The 24,498-nt window shown below is 42.7% G+C and overlaps 1 protein-coding gene across 3 annotated transcripts; it reads left to right on the forward strand.

Annotated features, from left to right (window-relative positions):
* Positions 1-407: 407 nt before the first annotated feature.
* On the forward strand, positions 408-24,421 carry LOC115101240 (phospholipid-transporting ATPase ID-like). 3 transcript variants are annotated; one of them, XM_065004818.1, is made up of 29 exons: positions 408-802; positions 1,958-2,066; positions 7,557-7,638; positions 7,843-7,901; positions 8,016-8,129; positions 9,721-9,819; positions 9,938-9,999; positions 10,203-10,275; positions 10,470-10,540; positions 10,672-10,754; positions 10,863-11,021; positions 11,124-11,212; positions 11,290-11,483; positions 11,661-11,869; positions 12,367-12,410; positions 13,584-13,749; positions 13,918-14,106; positions 14,292-14,407; positions 14,568-14,732; positions 14,836-14,947; positions 15,037-15,142; positions 15,238-15,388; positions 15,575-15,758; positions 15,968-16,191; positions 16,387-16,470; positions 17,647-17,892; positions 21,431-21,569; positions 21,766-21,896; positions 21,994-24,421. In XM_065004818.1, exons 3-29 carry the CDS (start codon positions 7,584-7,586, stop codon positions 22,255-22,257), a joined length of 3,588 nt encoding a protein of 1,195 aa, XP_064860890.1. In that variant the 5' UTR covers positions 408-802; positions 1,958-2,066; positions 7,557-7,583; the 3' UTR covers positions 22,258-24,421. The 3 variants fall into 3 exon arrangements, with proteins under 3 accessions (XP_064860890.1, XP_029476440.1, XP_029476439.1); XM_029620580.2 differs by lacking the exon at positions 1,958-2,066 and having other exon boundaries at positions 7,537-7,638; XM_029620579.2 differs by lacking the exon at positions 1,958-2,066.
* Positions 24,422-24,498: the final 77 nt, after the last annotated feature.

The raw sequence follows: 24,498 nt of genomic DNA on the forward strand, positions 1-24,498 counted from the left end.
GGTTTTGGATTTCACCTGTGGCTCTGAAGCTCTGAGATTCTGTTCAACATCCTCCCCCCACTTTCATAACAATCATCACAATTCCGATGGTATTAACACTTCTAGTCCACATACGAGCAATGCCACGTTCTAAAGGGTAAAACTCATAGACTTTACTCAAAATATAGAATATATTGTAACGTGCAGTATGATTGTTTTGATATGAATTCATATATAGGAAGTGGAAAATAGTGTGTCTGCGCATGCGTCCCCACCTCAGGGTGTGTGTGACATGCCTGGTATCCTCTGATCTTCCAGGTCATTGCCCCATTGTTTGTTCTGATTGGCCAGTGTCTGTCCCTCACCTCAGTTTTACTGCTGCTCAGCACCTGCCTCTGCTTTGTGTCTCAACATCCAGGTCCAAGATCGCTGGCTGCAGTGTTTACTCTAGCTCTGTGCCATTACCCTTAGGGGGATGCCGTTCTGTTTCCTGTAGCTGCCCATGACTTTGCCTCCCCCACCTCCTCACACCCCACCTCTGGGACTCCACCTGCTCTGCTCCACTCCTGACTTCTACCTAGGAGTCTCAGGAGCCCCTCTGGGTCTGCGTCTTGGTGTAAGTGTGTTTGCCCAGACCGAAGCGCAGTTCCGTCTCCTGGATTTACTCTAGTTCAACTGAAAGGGAGGGTGTGTTGAGTGAGAGAAGCGGGTGTCGTTGGAGACATCCTTAGGCCTACTTCCTGCCCGTCTTTGTTGTACCTGTCTGTGTTCTGTTGAAGGACCTTGACTTTCCTGAGGGACTCCGATATCATTCTTCTCACAGGTATGTGACTGGACATTATTTGCTTTTCTCCAATGATACTGCTGCTAACAATTAAGTGAACCTGTGCCTGGGGTCTGTCTAGAACGGGTTTGTCGACAAGTTCAGAGACTTCAGACATACAGTATTTGGCTGAGGAAAAACTGATCAGTTAATCAAACTGATATACAGCATCCTAATGAATTTGAACATAAAACCACTGGGCACAGACGTCAATTCAACGTCTGATCAACGTTGGTTTAACATAAGTTAATTTAAATGACCTGTTGCAGTGACCGTATTACCACCACACCGGCAGTCACAGGTCATGAAAACTTTCAAATTCCACGTGACCGTTTAGTCACGGTAATTAGGCTGCTCCAAGCTCTGATGCTGCTGATGGTCATTAGTAGCCTACCAAACTTGCTAACTGCCTGGTACTCAGCACTCTATTGTCCCTCTAATCACTCTGACATCAATGCAAATGTATTAGAAAATCTAATCAAACAGTTCATGAGAGCGCATGAGCTCATGTTGTGCAACATTTCAATCGGCTATGCAATTGCGCGAGAAAACAGAGTGATGGCCTCTACTAAAAAGAAGAGAATCAGCTTTCTATAGGCTAGACCTACTATATTTATTTTTCAACTTTCCTAATGTTACGCACATTGCTTATATTTAAAACAGGAGTATAGCAAATTAATGAACCACAGGAAAAGAGTCCTTCATTCGCTATTTAAGTACATAGATGTCATGTACTTTTTCCAGCTGTCCCTGTTTCGATACAGGTGCATGATAATGGTCCATTCTAAATTTAAAAACATTTCACACATATATTTTATTTAGTTAATGTAAAGACATGATTATGTCTGATGGGTGACAATATTAGCCTATCACTTGTGAATGATATATTATCATTTGTGAATGATGCCCAGCCCAAGCAACAATGCCTTTTTTGCGACTTTTTCTAATCATAGTCGCACACTGGGGCAGCAGGTAGCCTAGTGGTTAGAGCGTTGGACTAGTAACCAAAAGGTTGCAAGATCGAATCGCTGGGCTGACAATGTAAAAATCTGTTGTTCTGCCCCTGAACACTGTTCCTAGGCTGTCATTGAAAATAAGAATTTGTTCTTAACTGACTTTTTTTTTCTTCTTTTTTTTTCACCTTTATTTAACCAGGTAGGCTAGTTGAGAACAAGTTCTCATTTGCAACTGCGACCTGGCCAAGATAAAGCATAGCAGTGTGAGCAGACAACACAGAGTTACACATGGAGTAAACAATTAACAAGTCAGTAACACAAGAGGAAGAAAAAAAAAGTGGAGTCTATATACATTGTGTGCAAAAGGCATGAGGTAGGCGAATAATTACAATTTTGCAGATTAACACTGGAGTGATAAATGATCAGATGGTCATGTACAGGTAGAGATATTGGTGTGCAAAAGAGCAGAAAATTAAATAAATAAAAACAGTATGGGGATGAGGTAGGTGAAAATGGGTGAGCTATTTACCAATAGACTATGTACAGCTGCAGCGATCGGTTAGCTGCTCAGATAGCAGATGTTTGAAGTTGGTGAGGGAGATAAAAGTCTCCAACTTCAGCGATTTTTGCAATTTGTTCCAGTCACAGGCAGCAGAGAACTGGAACGAAAGGCGGCCAAATGAGGTGTTGGCTTTAGGGATGATCAGTGAGATACACCAGCTGGAGCGCGTGCTACGGATGGGTGTTGCCATCGTGACCAGTGAACTGAGATAAGGCGGAGCTTTACCTAGCATGGACTTGTAGATGACCTGGAGCCAGTGGGTCTGGCGACGAATATGTATCGAGGGCCAGCCGACTAGGGCGTACAAGTCGGAGTGGTGGGTGGTATAAGGTGCTTTAGTGACAAAACGGATGGCACTGTGATAAACTGCATCCAGTTTGCTGAGTAGAGTGTTGGAAGCAATTTTGTAGATGACATCGCCGAAGTCGAGGATCGGTAGGATAGTCAGTTTTACTAGGGTAAGTTTGGCGGCGTGAGTGAAGGAGGCTTTGTTGCGGAATAGAAAGCCGACTCTTGATTTGATTTTCGATTGGAGATGTTTGATATGAGTCTGGAAGGAGAGTTTACAGTCTAGCCAGACACCTAGGTACTTATAGATGTCCACATATTCAAGGTTGGAACACTCCAGGGTGGTGATGCTGGTCAGGCGTGCGGGTGCAGGCAGCGAACGGTTGAAAAGCATGCATTTGGTTTTACTAGCGTTTAAGAGCAGTTGAAGGCCACGGAAGGAGTGTTGTATGGCATTGAAGCTCGTTTGGAGGTTAGATAGCACAGTGTCCAAGGACGGGCCGGAAGTATATAGAATGGTGTCGTCTGCGTAGAGGTGGATCAGGGAATCGCCCGCAGCAAGAGCAACATCATTGATATATACAGAAAAAAAGAGTCGGCCCGAGGATTGAACCCTGTGGCACCCCCATAGAGACTGCCAGAGGACCGGACAGCATGCCCTCCGATTTGACACACTGAACTCTGTCTGCAAAGTAATTGGTGAACCAGGCAAGGCAGTCATCCGAAAAACCGAGGCTACTGAGTCTGCCGATAAGAATATGGTGATTGACCGAGTCGAAAGCCTTGGCGAGGTCGATGAAGACGGCTGCACAGTACTGTCTTTTATCGATGGCGGTAATGATATCGTTTAGTACCTTGAGCGTGGCTGAGGTGCACCCGTGACCGGCTCGGAAACCAGATTGCACAGCGGAGAAGGTACGGTGGGATTCGAGATGGTCAGTGACCTGTTTGTTGACTTGGCTTTCGAAGACCTTAGATAGGCAGGGCAGGATGGATATAGGTCTGTAACAGTTTGGGTCCAGGGTGTCTCCCCCTTTGAAGAGGGGGATGACTGCGGCAGCTTTCCAGTCCTTGGGGATCTCAGACGATATGAAAGAGAGGTTGAACAGGCTGGTAATAGGGGTTGCGACAATGGCGGCGGATAGTTTCAGAAATAGAGGGTCCAGATTGTCAAACCCAGCTGATTTGTACGGGTCCAGGTTTTGCACCTCTTTCAGAACATCTGCTATCTGGATTTGGGTAAAGGAGAACCGGAGAGGCTTGGGCGAGTAGCTGCGGGGGGGGCGGAGCTGTTGGCCGAGGTTGGGGTAGCCAGGCGGAAGGCATGGCCAGCCGTTGAGAAATGCTTGTTGAAGTTTTCGATAATCATGGATTTATCGGTGGTGACCGTGTTACCTAGCCTCAGTGCAGTGGGCAGCTGGGAGGAGGTGCTCTTGTTCTCCATGGACTTCACAGTGTCCCAGAACTTTTTGGAGTTGAAGCTACAGGATGCAAACTTCTGCCTGAAGAAGCTGGCCTTAGCTTTCCTGACTGACTGCGTGTATTGGTTCCTGACTTCCCTGAACAGTTGCATATCGCGGGGACTGTTTGATGCTATTGCAGTCCGCCACAGGATGTTTCTGTGCTGGTCGAGGGCAGTTACATTTTTTAACAGTTGCCTAGTTAAATGAAGGTTAAATTAAAATAAACACCTCATGTAGCCTAACCATAGGCCTATATGTTTTGTTAAGTTTGTATCACAACTGAAGTGGCCAAATAACTTCTTAAATTGAAGCATTACATGCATAATTGCATTTGCAGTCACTTTTGATAATGGTATTTGGAACATGGAACATTTGTGCTTATAGCTTACTACCATGTGCACATTTTTGCACTTATAATGTAAAGAAATAGCCTAATAGTTTAACATTTTAAGCTAAACGTTCTGATCTGCTGTGTCAGCCACATTGTGTAAAAACATTTTTTTTATGCTAGTGGTTGTATTCATTTTGGATCTATCGCATCCCACAACTGTCCCAGGCAAGGTTTAGAATAGATTGACAGAGGCTAGTGATTTTGCTGTTCATAAGGCCTACTCACCTTGTTGGCTGATGAAAAGTAAATGTGGACAGTTCTTCCAATATCTTCAATATGCAGCTTGGAATTGGATAAGGAACCACGCAGTTGCATCCCCGATGTGACTGTCTTCACTTGTAGCCTGTAAGAAAAACCTGTCATGTGATGGAGTGCACAGCACCTAGGGAGAAGGGCACAACGGCCACTGGCCCAAAAAAAGGCATGGATTTTTTTAGGGTGCGTTATGGCCACACAAAGGGGATGCAGCCGTGAAATTCTAGGAATTGATCATCAAGTGCTTGTCAAATTGTGAATGAGAGACTGATGTAGTGTGTACAGCCGAGCTCATGCCTTTCAAGCAACTTTCCAGCAACTGATTTTCAAATCATCATTAGTCTCATCATGCAGCCTTACAATGTATTACAAATCAAAACATATAGCCCAAGGTTTGTAGAACAACTAAAGTTACATTAATAACTCTAAATAAAAAATATAGATATTCATATTTCTTTGTTAACCGCTCAACACAGAATAGCTGCATGTGCGCACACAAATCGTTTGGAGATAATATTCTTTATTTTATTTAGCTTTGTTCATATTTTTCATACTATAAAATAATGCCACTGAAGTCTATGCAAATCTTGTCTGCTAAAAGAACTAGTGTAGCCCACAGCCACTTGGCATAACCAGATCAGGACCTAATATTAGGACAACTCAGATTATGCTATTCTGTTGTTCTGAAATAGACTACATGTTCTGCATATCATAGACCTGTCTTTACAATAAGGGATTTATTGTAAAGGTGTGGCTGTATTACATGGATTTATTAGACTTTTTAAAATGTAGATGTTCCAAAGGTCTGCTTGTAGGCTATGTGTGGAAGCCAGGAAATGTTAAATGTTTTTATGTTAATTAACGGTCAATTACCGTGAGACCGACAGTTATTTGCTTGGCAATCACTGGCTGATGAAATTTCGTGACCACCACAGCCCTACGTGGAAACAACGTTGATTCAACCAGTGTGTGTGCCCAGTGGGTACTTTGTATCAAAGTGTGTGTGTTCTGGTACAATGCAGGGAGTAAATATACCCAATGTGAAAGTTTAAACTAAAACAAAAATAAAATAAATATGGGTGTGGGAAAGCATGGAATTGGGGAGAAGTTTTGGCTTTTGGTGTTGTGGTGGGCGTGAGAGGGTGAGATTACTTTTTGACCTGTGGTTTGGAGTGAATTTCGGCTGTTTATTTGTGAGTTTCTGCCAAAACAGATGGTCATTGAACTGTACAATTTCATGGTGAAAAACTTGTCAGAGGAAGATACTATAAATATATATATTAATATTATCTTCTTTATAGTATCTTCGTCTGACAAGTTTATATATAATAGTTTCTGTACTTCTAAGGCTTTCTATTTACTTGAATGTAAGGTGTGTGGGCTGTGTAGGAGGTTTTTGAGCTGGTGGTGGCCATCACAGAGGAGCTAGAAGACTGATAAGGAGACTGATAAGAGAACTGTGTGACTTCAGGCAGGCGAACATAATGTGGGGAATACCAGGTCTAATGTTCAGGGTTATTAGCGAGCTCAAGTGTAGTGACTGAGTATGGATTATCAAGTGTATTTTGCTCTGGTGCAAATGGTTGATAAGGAGTGGCTCTACTACATCTCAACATGGCATTTACTCTTGCCAGTGAGCATAGAGGGGAAATGTACAACATAGCAGGTTAATGTACATGAGCTTTTACAAGAGCTTCATCCTTAATATCAGAAACTATACATTTGACTCCTCTTTATACTGGACTTGAAATAAAACATTAAATATAATAATAATAATTCATCTTTATTTAACTAAGTCAGTTAAGAACAAATTCTTATTTACAATGACACCCTACCAAGGAACAGTGCCTTGTTCAGGGGCAGAACGACAGATTTTTACCTTATCCGGTTGGGGATTCGATCCAGCAACCTTTTGGTTACTGACCCTACACTCTAACCACTAGGCTACCTGCCACCCCAGACTTGCCCTAATCAGATCTGTATTTTTTTATATTTAAAAAAAAATTAAAAGCCTCCTCATGGAACAATTTACACTGTAATAAAGAGGATTCATAGTTTATCTTCATGGACATGGCCTAAAATATTCCCAGATTATGGTTGATCTTCATTTAAAAAGCTCCAGCCACAGTAATCCAGAAGAATAAAACCCAAACATAAATTATATTTATGAAATTCAAATTTCATTTTTTTTTTTAAATCAGGCCTACTCCGTGACTAATTTAACCTCTGTTTGTGAAACCTGTTCATAGAAACCAGCGCTTTGTCCATAACTCAACAGATTATCCCTATAAAGTAAATTTGATCATTTCTGTATAAAGCTCATTAGATCACATCAATGCCATTTTCACAAAATGTTCACTTGAAAGTTAATGATTCTTGGTGTTCATTTAGATATCAGGAAGCTCATTTGCGTAGGGAACAGGCTTGTGTGTCTGTGTGTGCATGCGGATATGTGTGGAGGCGGGGCCAGTGATTAAAGAATTCTCACTCTCACCAATAGTGTAAAACTGATAAGTGGTCGTTGCCAAGGATACTACACATAGGCCTACGTTAGTACAACCCTGCAAGGCTCACCATGAACTTGTCATAAAATGATTATAGCTGTTCCACACACTGGTTAGAGTGTATAGACCTGCTGTAAATGAGACCATTCCGCTCCCTTCGCTCTGTCATAACACGGTTACAATATACTGTAGCTGTACCACAAGTATGGAGAAATCATCATGGTCAGGAAGTTTCCCAACCTTGCCTCTCATCATTTTATATAGTGAGTTTCACTTTGTGATTCCATTATTAATCAAGCTATTATTCCACATCAGCCATCTGTTTCTTCTCCCAGGTGTGATATGGGAGTGATGAGCTGAACATGGGGTCGCTACCGTCACAATTGGGTCTGGAGTGTGGGAGGAAGGAAGTAAAAGGTGAGTTAACTGACCTGCTGTAGTCTAGCCCTAGCTCTGATGTGGAGAGCATCCCCAGAGTTTATTATTTTACTGCCACGCCTGTGATCTGGCTCTCTGTGTCCCAGCCCTTAAGGGGCTAAAGCCAACATTTACTTGTGGAAGACTTGAGCAGTTTATTGCCACACCTGTGATATATAATTGATGTTGTGTTTCCCCCTACAGAGGAAGAAAGACACCTGCGAGCAAATGACAGAGAATTCAACTTGTCTTACGAGTATGCTGTAAGTACTGCTGTCGATTACTCATTCCAAGCCATTGTTTACATTGTGTGTCTGCATGTTATGTTTTCATGTGTATTTGTCACAGTAACACATTCCCTCTTGCTTCCCATGCAGGACAATGCCATTAAAACCTCCAAATACAATATCTTCACCTTTCTCCCGCTCAATCTGTTTGAGCAGTTCCAAAGGCTGGCCAATGCCTACTTCCTCTTCCTCCTCTGTCTCCAGGTAACCTTTACACAGCCTTTAATGCAGCCACTCTAAGCCTTATTCTGTCAATGCTGCACAGGGCTGATGCCTGTAGATATAGTGTATTCGGAAAGTACTCAGACCCCTTGACTTTTTCCACATTTTGTTACGTTATAGCCTTATTCTAAAATGTATTAAATAAATAAATGAATGTCCTCATCAATCTACACACACTACCCCATAATGACAGCGAAAACAGATTTGAAATATTTGCAAATGTATTAAAATTTTAAAACAGATACCGTATTTACGTAAGTATTCAGACCTTTTGCTATGAGACTCGAAATTGATGTTCGGTGCATCCTGTTTCCATTGATCATCCTTGAGATGTTTCTACGACTTGATTGAAGTCCACCTGTGGTAAATTCAATTGATTGGACATGATTTGGAAAGGCACACCTGTCTATATAAGGTCCCACAGTTGACAGTGCATGTCAGAGCAAAAACCAAGCCATGAGGTCGAAGGAATTGTCCGTAGAGTGAGACAGGATTGTGTCGAGGCACAGATCTGGGGAAGGGTACCAAAAAATGCCTGCAGCATTGAAGGTCCCCAAGAACACAGTGGCCTCCATCATTCTTAAATGGAACAACTTTGGAACCACTAAGTCTCTTCCTAGAGCTGGCCTCCCAGCCAAACTGAGCAATCAGGGGAGAAGGGCCTTGGTCAGGGAGGTTACCAAGGACCATATGGTCACTCAGACAGAACCCCAGACTTCCTAGGTGGAGATTGGAGAACCTTCCAGAAGGACAACCATCTCTGCAGCATTCCACCAATCAGGCGTTTATAGTAGAGACGGAAACCACTCCTCAGTAAAAGGCACATGACAGCCTGCTTGGAGTTTGCCAAAAGGCACCTAAAGGAACATGATTCTCTGGTCTGACGAAACCAAGATTGAACTCTTTGGCCTGAATGCCAAGTGTCATGTCTGGAAGAAACCTGGCACCGTCCCTATGCTGAAGCATGGGGGTGGCAGCATCATGCTGTGGGGATGTTTTTCAGCAGCAGGGACTTGGAGACTAGTCGGGATCAAGGGAAGATGAATGGAGTAAAGTACAGATAGATCCTTGATGAAAAGCTGCTCCAGAGCACTCAGGATCTCAGACTGGGGTGAAGGTTCACCTTCCAACAGGACAACGACACTAAGCACACAGACAAGACAACGCAGGAGTGGCTTCGGGACAAGTCTCTGAATATTCTTGAGTGGCCCAGCCAGAGCCCTGATTGAACCGATCAAACATCTTTGGAGCGACCTGAAAATAGCTGTGTAACGACACTCCCCACCAAACCTGACAGAGCTTGAGAGGATCCACAGAGAATAATGGGGGAAACCCCCCAAATACTGGTGTACCAAGCTTGTAGCTTCATACCCAAGAAGATTTGAAGCTGTAAATATACCAAAATGTAGAATCTGAGTGCAAATGTATATTTCTTCATAGTATCCACATAAGCTCCCTCATGGCCTGGAGCTGGCTGTAGGCTTATACTATATTGTAGGTAGTAGCAGTACTAATTGGCAGCAGAAAGTTGAGTCCCTGCTGGTGATGTTTTGTCTCTCCTGGCTACTCTCAGCTCATCCCAGAGATATCATCCCTGTCCTGGTTCACCACTGTGGTCCCCCTGGTCCTGGTGCTCTCCATGACCATGGCTAAGGACGGCAGCGACGACATAGTGAGCTCAACGTCTACTAATTACAGTATTAAGACCAGATACAGAACATGGTTTCTACATAGACCTGTTTTTTTTCTGGTCTCCAGATCCTAATATTCCCTCTCCTTCGCCTGTGTAGAACAGACACAGGTGTGACAGACAGGTGAACAACCGGAAGGTGGAGGTCCTCATCGATGGAGAGTGAGTCTCTCTTCCCTTTGTCTTAGCTTGTTTCTCAGTGCTTGGAAAGTGCTTGAATGTCAAAGATTAGCTCTCAAGAGGTCTGTATATTTGTTGTGTATGCATCAGGTGGTGATTTGTTAGTCAGTGTTAGCATTCTCAAACACCAGATGTCACTCTAGGCTTGCTTTAGCGCAGCATCATTACGATCTTGCTCTTTTCAGACTAAGGAGTGAAAAGTGGATGGATGTTCAAGTTGGGGACATCATCAAGCTGGAGAATAATCAGTTTGTCACGGTAAGGTTGGAGGTGTCTGCTGAGGGTCAAAGGGCAGATGTACCACAGAAATACAATCAGCCAGTGTAGGTCACCAGTCATTCTACAGAATAGAAAATCGGACTAATTTATATTTCAAGTAAGTCATAATTTATGGGGTTTCACATTAACATTCTATAGCTCTCTCTCTTGTCTTTATCACTCTCTTTCTCCAGGCCGATCTCCTTTTGCTGTCCAGCAGTGAGCCTCTCAACCTCATCTACATAGAAACAGCTGAACTAGATGGGTGTGTCTCTGTTGCGTTCATGCATGTGTTTGTGTTTACCTTTGACACCAAAGATATTTCACTGCCTTTCTTGATTGTATGAGCTCTTCCTCTTTCTCTGTGTTTCTCATCCTGCCCTCCTCCTCCTTTAGAGAAACTAACTTGAAGGTGAAGCAGGCCCTGACTGTAACAGGGGAACTGGAGGATTGCATAGAGAAACTGGCCAACTTCAACGGTAAGACTGGAAAAAAGTTTAGATTATCATGGCTTAAAAGTCTAGATCTTATGAATCAGAATATTCTTAACTGTTGTACAGTCCCTGAACTTCTCTGTCCCTGTGTAGGCGAGGTGCGCTGTGAGCCACCCAATAACCGCCTAGATAAGTTCACTGGCACTCTGACTCTGAAGGGAGAGATGTACTCCCTGGACAACGAGAGGGTCCTGCTGAGAGGCTGTACTCTGAGGAACACTCAGTGGTGCTTCGGCCTGGTCGTCTTTGGAGGTGAGTCTCACCAGTCCACATAATGTCAGAGAAATTACCTAAGACTTAAAAACAATATATCCACAACTGATGATCAATCTATTTCCTATTTCCTACTTCCAGGTCCAGACACCAAGCTGATGCAGAACTGTGGAAAGACTACATTGAAACGGACCAGCATTGATCGCCTCATGAATGTTCTGGTGCTGAGTGTGAGTATATATACACACACAGTCATCACACACACACACACACACACACTTCTTAACTGTCGTGTTTGGTCTTCCAGATCTTTGGTTTCCTGGCGGTTATGTGTTTAATCCTGGCCATTGGGAATGGAATCTGGGAGTACCAGGAGGGCTCTAAGTTTGCTGCATTCCTACCCAAGCAAGAGGGGGTTAACGCTCCCTTTTCAGCCTTCCTCACCTTCTGGTCCTACGTCATCATCCTCAACACTGTAGTGCCTATATCCCTCTATGTCAGGTCAGTGCACTTCACATATTATCCAGTCATTCACTGCAATTGCATCTCTGTGTCCAAATGTGTTACTTCTACTGTGCCTTTGATGACAGGACTACATCACCATGAATCATCAATGTGAATTGTTTGCATTTCTCTCTCCCTCTCTCTCTTTCTCTTTCTCCTGTGTTTTGGGTGCAGTGTGGAGATCATTCGCCTGGGGAACAGTTTCTACATAGACTGGGACAGGAAGATGTACTATCCCAAGAGTGACACACCTGCCGAGGCCAGGACCACCACGCTCAACGAGGAGCTGGGCCAGATCAAATACATCTTCTCTGACAAGACTGGAACGCTCACACAGAACATTATGACCTTCAACAAGTGTTCCATCAACGGGAAGTCCTATGGTGAGGCCTGGCGCTGAAATACACACACTTATATCAAATCAAATCAAACTGTATTTGTCACATGCGCCGAATAAAACCGGTGTAGACCTTACCGTGAAATGCTTACTAACAAGTTAAAAAATACTGTATATATTTTTTACATTTATTTATATATATTCATAGTTTTGATGTCGTCACTATTATTCTACAATGTAAAAAATTGTTGAAATAAAGAAAAACCCTTTAATGAGCAGGTATGTCCAAACTTTTGACTGGTACTGTATATATAAACACATGAGAAATAAAACACACAAGAATGAACCTATATACAAGGAGTACCATTGCCATATCAATGTGCAGGGATGGATGGTAATAGCGGTAGATGAAGAAAAAGGTCAAGTCTAGCACTATAAGCACGTATCATGTGTTTACACACACGGTAAGGCATACATTAATACACATAGGTGGCAATCATTCACTGTACCATATAACTGACTAAATGTGTTTCTGTTCTCCAGGGGAGTTGTTGGACTTTTCTGGACAAAGAGTGGAGATTAATGAGGTGAGAGGAGGAAAAGGGTGTGTTGGGTTTATGGATTTAAATGTATGAAAGAAAATCTCTTAACCTGTTGCGACGAGCAATCCCGTATCCGGGAGCGTAATTATAGCCTCAAGCTCATTACCATAACGCAACGTTAACTATTCATGAAAATCGCAAATGAAATGAAATAAATATATTGGCTCACAAGCTTAGCCTTTTGTTAACAACACTGTCATCTCAGATTTTCAAAAAATGCTTTTCAACCATAGCTACACAAGCATTTGTGTAAGAGTATTGATAGCTAGCATAGCATTAAGCCTAGCATTCAGCAGGCAACATTTTCACAAAAACAAGAAAAGCATTCAAATAAAATAATTTACCTTTGAAGAACTTCGGATGTTTTCAATGAGGAGACTCTGTTAGATAGCAAATGTTCAGTTTTTCCAAAAATATTATTTGTGTCGGAAAAATCACTCCGTTTTGTTCATCACGTTTAGCTAAGAAAAACCCCCGAAAATTCAGTCATTACAACGGTGAACTTTTTTCCAAATTAACTTCATAATATCGACAGAAACATGGCAAACGTTGTTTAGAATCAATCCTCAAGGTGTTTTTCACATATCTATTCGATGATAAATCACTCGTGGCAGTTTGGTTTCTCCTCTGAACAAAATGGAAAAATGCACGCACCTGGAGATTACGCAATAGTTTCGACGGAGGACACTGAGCGGACACCTGGTAAATGTAGTCTCTTATGGTCAATCTTCCAATGATATGCCTACAAATACGTCACAATGCTGCAGACACCTTGGGGAAACGACAGAAAGTGTAGGCTCATTCCTTGCGCATTCACAGCCATATAAGGAGACATTGGAACACAGCGCATTCAAAATCTGGGGCATTTCCTGTATGAAATTTCATCTTGGTTTCGCCTGTAGCATTAGTTCTGTGGCACTCACAGACAATATCTTTGCAGTTTTGGAAACGTCAGAGTGTTTTCTTTCCAAAGCTGTCAATTATATGCATAGTCGAGCATCTTTACGTGACAAAATATCTTGTTTAAAACGGGAACGTTTTTCATCCAAAAATGAAATACTGCCCCCAGAGGTTCAAGAGGTTAAGGCCCTTTCTTTGGCAATAAATCCTTACATTCCGTGGCACTAACATTCCTAACCCTTACTCACTCTCTGGTAGAAAACAGAGAAGGTGGACTTCTCTTGGAACAACCTGGCCGACCCAAAGTTCTGTTTCCATGACCACAGCCTAGTGGAGGTGGTGAGGGAGGGCAACCCCGAGGTGCAGGCCTTCTTCCGCCTGCTTGCGTTGTGCCACACCGTCATGCCCGAGGAGAAGAAGGAGGGTGAGAAAGTGACTCCTGCTGGATTCATATGTTATTGCATTGGTGTGGGTGACTATGGACTGCGGCTTGAGGTAGAAGTTGCACAGTGGTTGGGAGGACAACTTCTACCTACTCCATGAACTAGACAAGGCGACAAGTAAATATCTTCCAATTATTGTGATCTTCTAGGTGAATTGTACTACCAGGCCCAGTCACCAGACGAGGGAGCTCTGGTCACAGCAGCCAGGAACTTTGGCTTTGTGTTCCGCTCTCGTACGCCAGAGAGCATCACTGTAGTGGAGATGGGAGAGCTGGTCACCTACGAGCTGCTGGCTGTACTGGACTTCAACAACGTCCGCAAGAGGATGTCGGTCATCGGTGAGTCCAACAAACACTAACCGTTACGCCTTTAGAATTATAGGGGAATGTGTTCTGAAACTGTAGCTATTTAGAATTATCTGAATGATATGTGAAGTTTGTTCAAACATTGATGGCTTTATTGTAACCGATTGACATTGAGATTTAAGTTAACAAAACCTGATTATGTGTTGTGTGGCCCCTAGTCCGCAGTCCGGAGGGCAAGCTGACTCTTTACTGTAAGGGAGCAGACACCATCATCTTTGAGAGACTGAACCCTTCTTGCAGCAAACTAAAGGAGGTCACCACCGAACACCTCAATGTGAGTAACCAGCTTCTGTGTGTCCGTGTTTAGAATTCTGTATTTTTTGTAGAGCGTGCGAATATATGAAAAATCTTACACAAGATGAACTACATCCTGTATGTCCAACTCTGTACCCGTGTGTTAGATCCTAACTCTAAAGTAACTGTTCCATTGACAGGAGTATGCTGGGGATGGTCTGCGTACGCTGGCTCTGGCCTACAAGGACATAGACCCAAAGTATATGGAGGAGTGGAAACTGCGCCACCATGAGGCCAGCACTGCCATGGACGAGAGGGAGGAGAAGTTGGATGCGCTGTATGAGGAGATCGAGAAAGGCCTGCTGGTGGGTACTACAGACAAAAGTATCATTACAATGTCCTACAAGACAATCCACGAGCACAAATATCAACTGAATCTTTCATGTTTGTACCGGTATGTGTGTGTAGCTGTTAGGATCCACTGCAGTAGAGGATAAGCTACAGGATGGAGTGCCTCAGACCATTGAGCAGCTCTCCAAAGCCGACATCAAGATCTGGGTGCTCACTGGAGACAAGCAAGGTGGGTTATCTTCCTTAGAATATACTATCAATCGGCTACAATAGTTTTCTCTGGCGCACCTTGATACTCTTTTCTCTCTGTCGGAACAGAAACTGCAGAGAACATTGGCTACTCCTGCAACATGTTGCGAGAGGAGATGACCGAAGTGTTCATCGTGTCGGCAAACACAGCAGAGGAAGTCAGAAAGGAGCTCCAGTGAGTCCACAGACAGACTATTGTCAATCACTTTCGTAGCTTGACGCACCACAGTAAGAGGACATGTAAACGTATATCTCTCTCTCCCTGACCAGGACCGCAAGGAGGAAGATGAGACCTGATGGACCAGAGGAGCCTACAGTCACAAAGAGTAGAAGTGGCCTGTTCTGTCTTTTAAAGACAGAGACGGTGGCAGATGAACCAGTGGATGGAGAGTACGCTATGGTGATTAACGGACACAGTTTGGTAAGGACAAGGACTCTGGTGGGTCACAGGACTGAAACATATAAAATTTATTCTGATTTGACATATGTTGTAATCACTTTTCATAATCTCTGTTCCAATCTCTGTTTCATTCATTTATCTGTCTTTCCACTACTCCCTCTCCCCTCCCCCTCTCCTCCATCTCCCCTTCCCTCCCTCTCCACCCAGGCCTTTGCCCTGGAGAAGGACATGGAGATGGAGCTGCTGCGGACAGCGTGTATGTGTCAGACGGTGATCTGCTGCAGGGTGACTCCACTGCAGAAAGCCCAGGTGGTGGAGCTGGTGAAGAAGTACAAGCAGGCTATCACTCTGGCCATCGGTGACGGCGCCAACGACGTCAGCATGATCAAGGGTAGGGCTGCTTGATCAAGGGTCAAGCAGCTCCGATTATGAGCTACTTGATCACTGTGAAGGTGTTGAAGGATCCTGATTCTTGATGCTAAATGTTTGACTGCTGTTATGATTCCTCTAATCAACTCATACACACACGCATCCTCTCCATCTCTCTCCCACCACCCCTCTCCCTCTCTCTTGCCCTCCCTTCCTCTCTCCCCCCTCTAGCTGCTCATATAGGAGTAGGTATATCAGGTCAGGAGGGAATGCAGGCGGTGCTCTCCAGTGACTTCTCCTTCGCTCAGTTCCGCTACCTGCAGCGCCTCCTGCTGGTGCATGGCCGCTGGTCCTACCTGAGGATGTGCAAATTCCTGCGTTACTTCTTCTACAAGAATTTCACCTTCACCTTCGTCCACTTCTGGTACGGCTTCTTCTGCGGTTTCTCAGCACAGGTGAGACACAGAGACAGAGGTGCACGCACAGAGACGAGCAGAAAAGTCATGCTTTAGTTTGTTTAGAGTATGACATGTTAATTCCCTTTATAACTAGTGGCAGAAGTAGTTCCTGACCAGGAAACATACTGGGCTCTAATGGACTAAGCAACAGTCATGTATCTAATGTGTATTATTTGTTGTTCCCCCTAACAGACTGTGTATGACGAGTGGTTCATCACCCTGTATAACCTGGTTTACACAGCTCTACCTGTGCTGGCGTTGAGTCTCTTTGACCAGGTAATCAGGTCTCTTATGTTAGTATGTCAGTAATGTACGTCAGCCAATTATGTATGCCGATGCAAGTAAGTAGTATGTATGTAATCACATACACTGAGTATACAAAACATTAAGAACTCTCTTTCCATGACATAGACTGACCAGGTGAATCCAGGTGAAAGCTATGATCGCTTATTGATGTCACTTGTTAAATCCACTTCAATCAGTGTAGATGAAGGGGAGGAGACTGGTTAAAGAAGACAATTGAGACTGGATTGTGTATGTGTGCTATTCAGAGGGTGAATGGGCAAGACATTTAAAGGGGGTATGGTAGCAGATGCCAGGTGCACCTGGCATTTTGTGTCTAGAACTGCAACACTGCTGGGTTGTGTATCAAGAATGGTCCAGCCAAGAATTGGAATCAACATGGGCCAGCATCCCCATGGAACGCTTTCGACCCTTGTAGAGTCCATACCCTGACGAATTGAGTCTGTTCTGAGGGCAAAGGGAGGGGAGTGCAACTCAATATTAGGAAGATGTTCCTAATGTTTGGTATATTCAGTGTCCGTGGTGGAAAAATTACTAAATTGTCATACTTGAGTAAAAGTAAAGATGCCTTAATAGAAAATTACTCATTTGAAAGTCACCTAGTCAAGTTCTACTCTAGTAAATTTCTACTTTAGTAAAAGTCTAAAAGTATTTGGTTTTAAAAATACAGTACTTAAGTATCAAAAGTAAATGCAATTGCTCAAATGTACTTAAGTATCAAAAGTGAAATAATAAACCATTTAAAATTCCTTATATTAAACAAACCAGACGGCACAAATGTAATTTTTTTATTTATGGATAGCCAGGAGCACATTCCAGACATAGTTTACAAACTAAACATTTGTGTTTAGTGAGTCCGCCAGATCAGAGGCGTAAGGGATGACCTGGGATGTTCTCTTGATATGTGTGTGAATTTGACAATTTTCCTGTCAAAATGTAAAAAGTACTTTTGGGTATCAAGGAAAGTGTATGGAGTAATATTATATTATTTTCTTCAGGAATGTAGTGAAGTAAAAGTTGGCAAAAATAAAAATATAAATAGTAAAGTACAGATACACCAAACTACTTAAATAGTACTTTCAAGTATTTTTGCTTAAGTACTTTACACCCCTGTTCAGTGTATGTCTCCCTATATATCTGTGTGTTTAGGATGTAAATGATCGGTGGAGTTTCCAGTACCCCAAGCTCTACGCCCCAGGCCAGCTCAACCAGTACTTCAGTAAGAGGGCCTTTGTCTACACAGTGTTACACAGTGGCTACAGCTCCCTGGTCCTCTTCTTCATTCCCTGGGCAGCCATGTACGACACGGTCCGAGACGACGGCAAAGACATTGTGGACTATCAGTCCTTCGCCCTGCTGGCCCAGACCTGCCTGCTCATCGCCGTCAGTATACAGGTAAGGAGAAGGGAGAAGAAGGGAAATAACATGTGTACTTAAGTTATCGAATTTGGGCATGTGTGGTGGTATACAGTGCCTTGCGAAAGTATTCGGCCCCCTTGAACTTTGCGACCTTTTGCCACATTTCAGGCTTCAAACATAAAGATATAAAACTGTATTTTTTTGGGAATAATCAACAACAAGTGGGACACAATCATGAAGTTGAATGACATTTATTGGATATTTCAAACTTTTTTAACAAATCAAAAACTGAAAAATTGGGCGTGCAAAATTATTCAGCCCCTTTACTTTCAGTGCAGCGAACTCTCTCCAGAAGTTCAGTGAGGATCTCTGAATGATCCAATGTTGACCTAAATGACTAATGATGATAAATACAATCCACCTGTGTGTAATCAAGTCTCCGTATAAATGCACCTGCACTGTGATAGTCTCAGAGGTCCGTTAAAAGCGCAGAGAGCATCATGAAGAACAAGGAACAAACCAGGCAGGTCCGAGATACTGTTGTGAAGAAGTTTAAAGCCGGATTTGGATACAAAAAGATTTCCCAAGCTTTAAACATCCCAAGGAGCACTGTGCAAGCGATAATATTGAAATGGAAGGAGTATCAGACCACTGCAAATCTACCAAGACCTGGCCGTCCCTCTAAACTTTCAGCTCATACAAGGAGAAGACTGATCAGAGATGCAGCCAAGAGGCCCATGATCACTCTGGATGAACTGCAGAGATCTACAGCTGAGGTGGGAGACTCTGTCCATAGGACAACAATCAGTCGTATATTGCACAAATCTGGCCTTTATGGAAGAGTGGCAAGAAGAAAGCCATTTCTTAAAGATATCCATAAAAAGTGTTGTTTAAAGTTTGCCACAAGCCACCTGGGAGACACACCAAACATGTGGAAGAAGGTGCTCTGGTCAGATGAAACCAAAATTGAACTTTTTGGCAACAATGCAAAACGTTATGTTTGGCGTAAAAGCAACACAGCTCATCACCCTGAACACACATCCCCACTGTCAAACATGGTGGTGGCAGCATCATGGTTTGGGCCTGCTTTTCTTCAGCAGGGAAGGGAAGATGGTTAAAATTGATGGGAAGATGGATGGAGCCAAATACAGGACCATTCTGGAAGAAAACCTGATGGAGTCTGCAAAAGACCTGAGACTGGGACGGAGATTTGTCTTCCAACAAGACAATGATCCAAAACATAAATCAACATCTACAATGGAATTGTTCAAAAATAAACATATCCAGGTGTTAGAATGGCCAAGTCAAAGTCCAGACCTGAATCCAATGGAGAATCTGTGGAAAGAACTGAAAACTGCTGTTCACAAATGCTCTCCATCCAACCTCACTGAGCTCGAGCTGTTTTGCAAGGAGGAATGGGAAAACATTTCAGTCTCTCGATGTGCAAAACTGATAGAGACATACCCCAAGCGACTTACAGCTGTAATCGCAGCAAAAGGTGGCACTACAAAGTATTAACTTAAGGGGGCTGAATAATTTTGCACGCCCAATTTTTCAGTTTTTGATTTGTTAAAAAAGTTTGAAATATCCAATAAATGTCGTTCCACTTCATGATTGTGTCCCACTTGTTGTTGATTCTTCACAAAAAAATACAGTTTTATATCTTTATGTTTGAAGCCTGAAATGTGGCAAAAGGTCTCAAAGTTCAAGGGGGCCGAATACTTTCGCAAGGCACTGTATGAATGTTTCAACTGAGGCTTAAACCATATTTTCAAACATACAGTTGAAGTCGGGAGTTTACATACACTTAGGTTGGAGTCATTAAAACTTGTTTTTCAACCACTCTACAAATTTCTTGTTAACAAACTATAGTTTTGGCAAGTCAGTTAGGACATCTACTTTGTGCATGACACAAGTAATTTTTCCAACAATTGTTTACAGACAGATTATTTCACTTATAATTCACTGTATCACAATTCCAGTGGGTCAGAAGTTTACATACACTAAGTTGACTGTGCCTTTAAAAAGCTTGGAAAATTCCAGAAAATGATGGCTTTAGAAGCTTCTGATAGGCTAATTGACGTCATTTGAGTCAATTGGAGGTGTACCTGTGTATGTATTTCAAGGCCTATCATCAAACTCAGTGCCTCTTTGCATGACATCATGGGAAAATCAAAAGAAATCAGCCAAGACCTCATAAAGAAAATGTAGACCTCCACAAGTCTGGTTCATCCTTGGGAGCAATTTCCAAATGCCTGAAGGTACCATGTTCATCTGTATAAACAATAGTACGCAAGTATAAACACCATGGGACCACGCAGTCGTCATACCGCTCTGGAAGGAGACGCGTTCTGTCTCCTAGAGATGAACAAACTTTGGTGCGAGAAATGCAAATCTATCCCAGAACAACAGCAAAGGACCTTGTGAAGATGCTGGAGGAAACGGGTACAAAAGTATCTATATCGACAGTAAAACGAGTCCTATATCGACATAACCTGAAAGGCCACTCAGCAAGGAAGAAGCCACTGCTCCAAAACCGCCAAAGAAAAGCCAGACTACGGTTTGCAACTGCACATGGGGACAAAGATCGTACTTTTTGGAGAATTGACCTCTGGTCTGATGAAACAAAAATCGAACTGCTTGGCCATGATGACCATTATTATGTTTGAAGGAAAAAGTGGGAGGCTTGCAATCCGAAGTACACCATCCCAACCGTGAAGCACGGGAGTGGCAGCATCATGTTGTGGGGGTGCTTTACTGCAGGAGGGACTGGTGCACTTCACATAATAAATGGCACAACGAGGAAAGAAAATTATGTGGATATATTGAAGCAGCATCTCAAGACATCAGTCAAAAAGTTAAAGCTTGGTCGCAAATGGGTCTTCCAAATTGACAATGTCCCCAAGCATACTTCCAAAGTTGTGGCAAAATGGCATAAGGACAACAAAGTCAAGGTATTGGAGTGGCCATCACAAATCCCTGACATCAATCCTATAGAAAATGTGTGGGCAGAACTGAAAAAGCGTGTGTGAGCAAGGAGGCCTACAAACCTGACTCAGTTACACCAGCTTTGTAAGGAGGAATGGGCCAAAATTCATCCAACTTATTGTGGGAGGTTTGTGGAAGTATTTTAAGAATGAGTGATGTCCAGAAATCAATTTTACTGTCCTAATTTTTTGTGTTGACATCTCGGTTTTCTTTGAAGTCGGAAACATTTGACCCAAGTTAAACAATTTAAAGGCAATGCTACCGAATACTAATTGAGTGTATGTAAAATTTTGACCCACTGGGAATGTGATAAACGTTGTAAAAGCTGAAATAAATCATTCTCACTTCTATTATTCTGACATTTCACTTTCTTAAAATAAAGTGGTGATCCTAACTGACCTAATTCTTACTAGGATTAAATGTCAGGAATGTGAAAAACTGATTTTAAATGTATCTGGCTAAGGTGTATGTAAACTTCCGACTTCAACTGTACACATACACACTCTGGACTAATGTAGAAGGCATCTCTCTAAACACACACACACAGTAACAGAGTCTGAGGTAGCTGCATGTGTCTTTGTTAAAGCTGGGTCTGGACACCCACTATTGGACATCAGTGAACCAGTTCTTCCTGTGGGGCAGTCTGTGTGTGTACTTTGCTGTCATATTCACCATGTACAGCAATGGCATGTTTCTCATCTTCACCTCCTCCTTCCCCTTCATTGGTGAGTAGTACCACTCAGCACCCATCCATCCACCTCCTCTCCCTTCATCATTCATGTCTTTCTATCTGAACATTTGGTCAGTGACACTATCTGTAACTGTTTGTTACAGTATCTGTGACTATGTAGGTGAGTGTCTGTCACAGCAATCGCAATCATCATCTGAATACATGTTGTGATGCTATACTCTATGTAACAGGCACAGCCAGGAACTCCCTGAACCAGCCCAATGTGTGGCTGACTATGCTACTCACCTCCATCCTCTGTGTGCTTCCCGTGGTGGCATATCGCTTCCTCCGCATCCTGCTGTGGCCCACTGTCAACGACAAGGTCAGATGTCGAGGGTTAACTCCTTTGTAATTGGCATTGAATATTCACAAATTATTACTTCTCCCTCACTCTCTCTCATTCTTCCTCTTCCCTCTAGGTGAGGTACAAGGTGAGACAGGACAAGGTGTTACCCCCTGCCCCTCGCCGTGTCCAAGCCCGCCGCGCCAGTACCCGCCGGTCAGGCTACGCCTTCTCCCACGCCCAGGGCTACGGTGACCTGGTGACCTCAGGCAGATTCCTGCGGTGGACCCCGAAGAGCCGGCCAGCCCTTTTCTCCCAGACAGACTCCCCATTGGCCCAGACCCAGCCTCAGTTCTACCGCACTATCAATGAGGGGGGGGAGCCACCACTGAGTCCCTAGGAGTGATGACCTAACAGAGCACACAGTGTTCTGGCCATTCAGTCTGAAAATCCTCAATCTATTCCTAAAAGAAAAATCAAATGTCAATCAGACATGTTTCTGTGAAACACTTCCACTGATGCGAGGATGTGTAACATTCTTCTGGATGAAAAGTACAAGGACAACCCCAAGCCTATATTCAGCCAGGTTTAGTTTCAAGATGTATGTATGTGGAAGTACTGTACTTGTAACTGTAAAGAAAAAAGTATTGGTGATACAGCAACAAAATCATGCTGGGCATAAGTCCAAAATGATTATTATGGTACAATGGTCATGGTGGCGGTTGGTGCCGTTTATGATTAGGGAGGACAATTTTTTTTATGGCCTTATTTCTATTACAGCATACTATTTGATGACTGTCATTCATATTCCATTCACCCAGCTCAATGTAACATCTATAGGTTTAGGCTGCTACATCATACTCTAATTTTCCCTATACCCATCATGAGGCTGCTACAACCTAGCCTAGGTGCACATGTCAAAATACAAATGGGAGTAATCAAGGTGACAGACAGTGCCTGCATCTAGCTGATCTAGGGTGTAATCATTAGTTCAAACCGTTGCAAACGAGAATTTCTATTGGACAAATTCAGGTAGGTTTATTCCCGTTCCATTTGCTTCTGTTTAAGATAAGTTTTTCAACAGAATTAGCAGAATTAATACACCCCTGATCACCTGCACACACAGCTCACTTTCATAGCAGCCACATACAAACAGCATCATCACTTTGCTCGTTGTATAAATCTTTCTCGCTTCTATGCGCTCTCCTCCTCTCACCTTTTTCCTTCGCTTGTGGACTTCAGTGCACAACACAACAGTTGTCAGTGACCAGTCAAAAAAAACTTTCCAAGCCAAAGCTTCATACCATAACCACTAAACCGCTTCACACAGCCTACATCGTTGTCACCATATTAGCTTACATCATAATCAACATAGCTACTAGAAATAACGTGTTAGTAAACCCGCTAAACTCACGCAGTACAGTGTACAGCAAGCAGGTTAGCAGTTTAGCAGTTACACCGGTGGGCCCCGGTGACAATATAAAAAAAACGAAAACTTACCTAGACTTGGAAGAGTTTTAGTGTTGGATAGCCTTAGCCAGCTAGCTAACATAAGTAACATTCCTCTCTGTTTGAGCCAGGTGTTTAAGTAGGCTAAATTAAATAGCTGCATTATCTAGAAAGTGAACAAAATGCAGCTCTCTCTCTCTCTGCTGCTTCTCCTTATTTTTTAAAGAAATTAATATTTTCAAAACTGTTCAACTATTGTCTTTCTCTTTGAGTCAACTACTCCCCACATTTTATGCACTACAGGGCTAGCTTATGTTTTCACTCCTAGATTCATTCTCTGATCCATTGATTGGATGGGCAACATGTCAGTTCATGCTGCAAGAGCTCTGAGTGGTTGGAGGACGTCCTCCGTAAGCCATCATAATTACTGTGCAGGTCTATGGTAGGGGGTGAGAACCATGAGCCTCCTAGGTTTTGTATTGAAGTCATTGTAAACAGACGAGGATGGAAAATATCTGTCCTCCGGTTACAGCATGGTGCTACCCCAGAGTGTGTTGTTGAGGCTACTGTAGACCCTCATTGCAAAATAGTGCATTTTAATTTAGTATATTTAGTATAGTTTGATCTAAAAAAAATTATCACTTTTTTTTAATGTTTCACCCAAAAAATGTAAATGAAATTCACTGAGGATGGTCCTCCCCTGTTTTATTATAGCTTTAATGAATTGTAGTTATTATTGAGTTATTACTGTGTTATTATACAATTTAGTGAGACTAAAAGGGCCTTAAATAACATAATTTGAAACTTTTATACAAACCTTCTTTACATATTGTTCCACCTACATTGTAGTGTCTGTACTCAGGGTGTTGCATTGAGTTATGATATATTATTATTTGAGTGCATTATGTCAGTCATAGCCTGTTATGACTTTGCCTGATTTATGTTAGTATACCTAGTAGACATATTTGTCTAATATTTGTTGGACCTACATAAAGATGTTATATTTTTTCTCTCAATCATTGAAACACTAATCATAGACTCTCTAATGTGATTTGAATTATGTACCCTACTTTTTGAGCATTGTACTGCCATAATAAATGTTTGATATTTTTGTATTCCTTTTGTTGTTTTAGTTGTTTGTAATCGTTGGTCATTTTTTACAAGTACATGGCCTATATTTCTATTCGCTATT

Source organism: Oncorhynchus nerka, linkage group LG19, assembly GCF_034236695.1.
Source record: "Oncorhynchus nerka isolate Pitt River linkage group LG19, Oner_Uvic_2.0, whole genome shotgun sequence".
Classification (NCBI taxonomy): Eukaryota; Metazoa; Chordata; class Actinopteri; order Salmoniformes; family Salmonidae; genus Oncorhynchus; species Oncorhynchus nerka.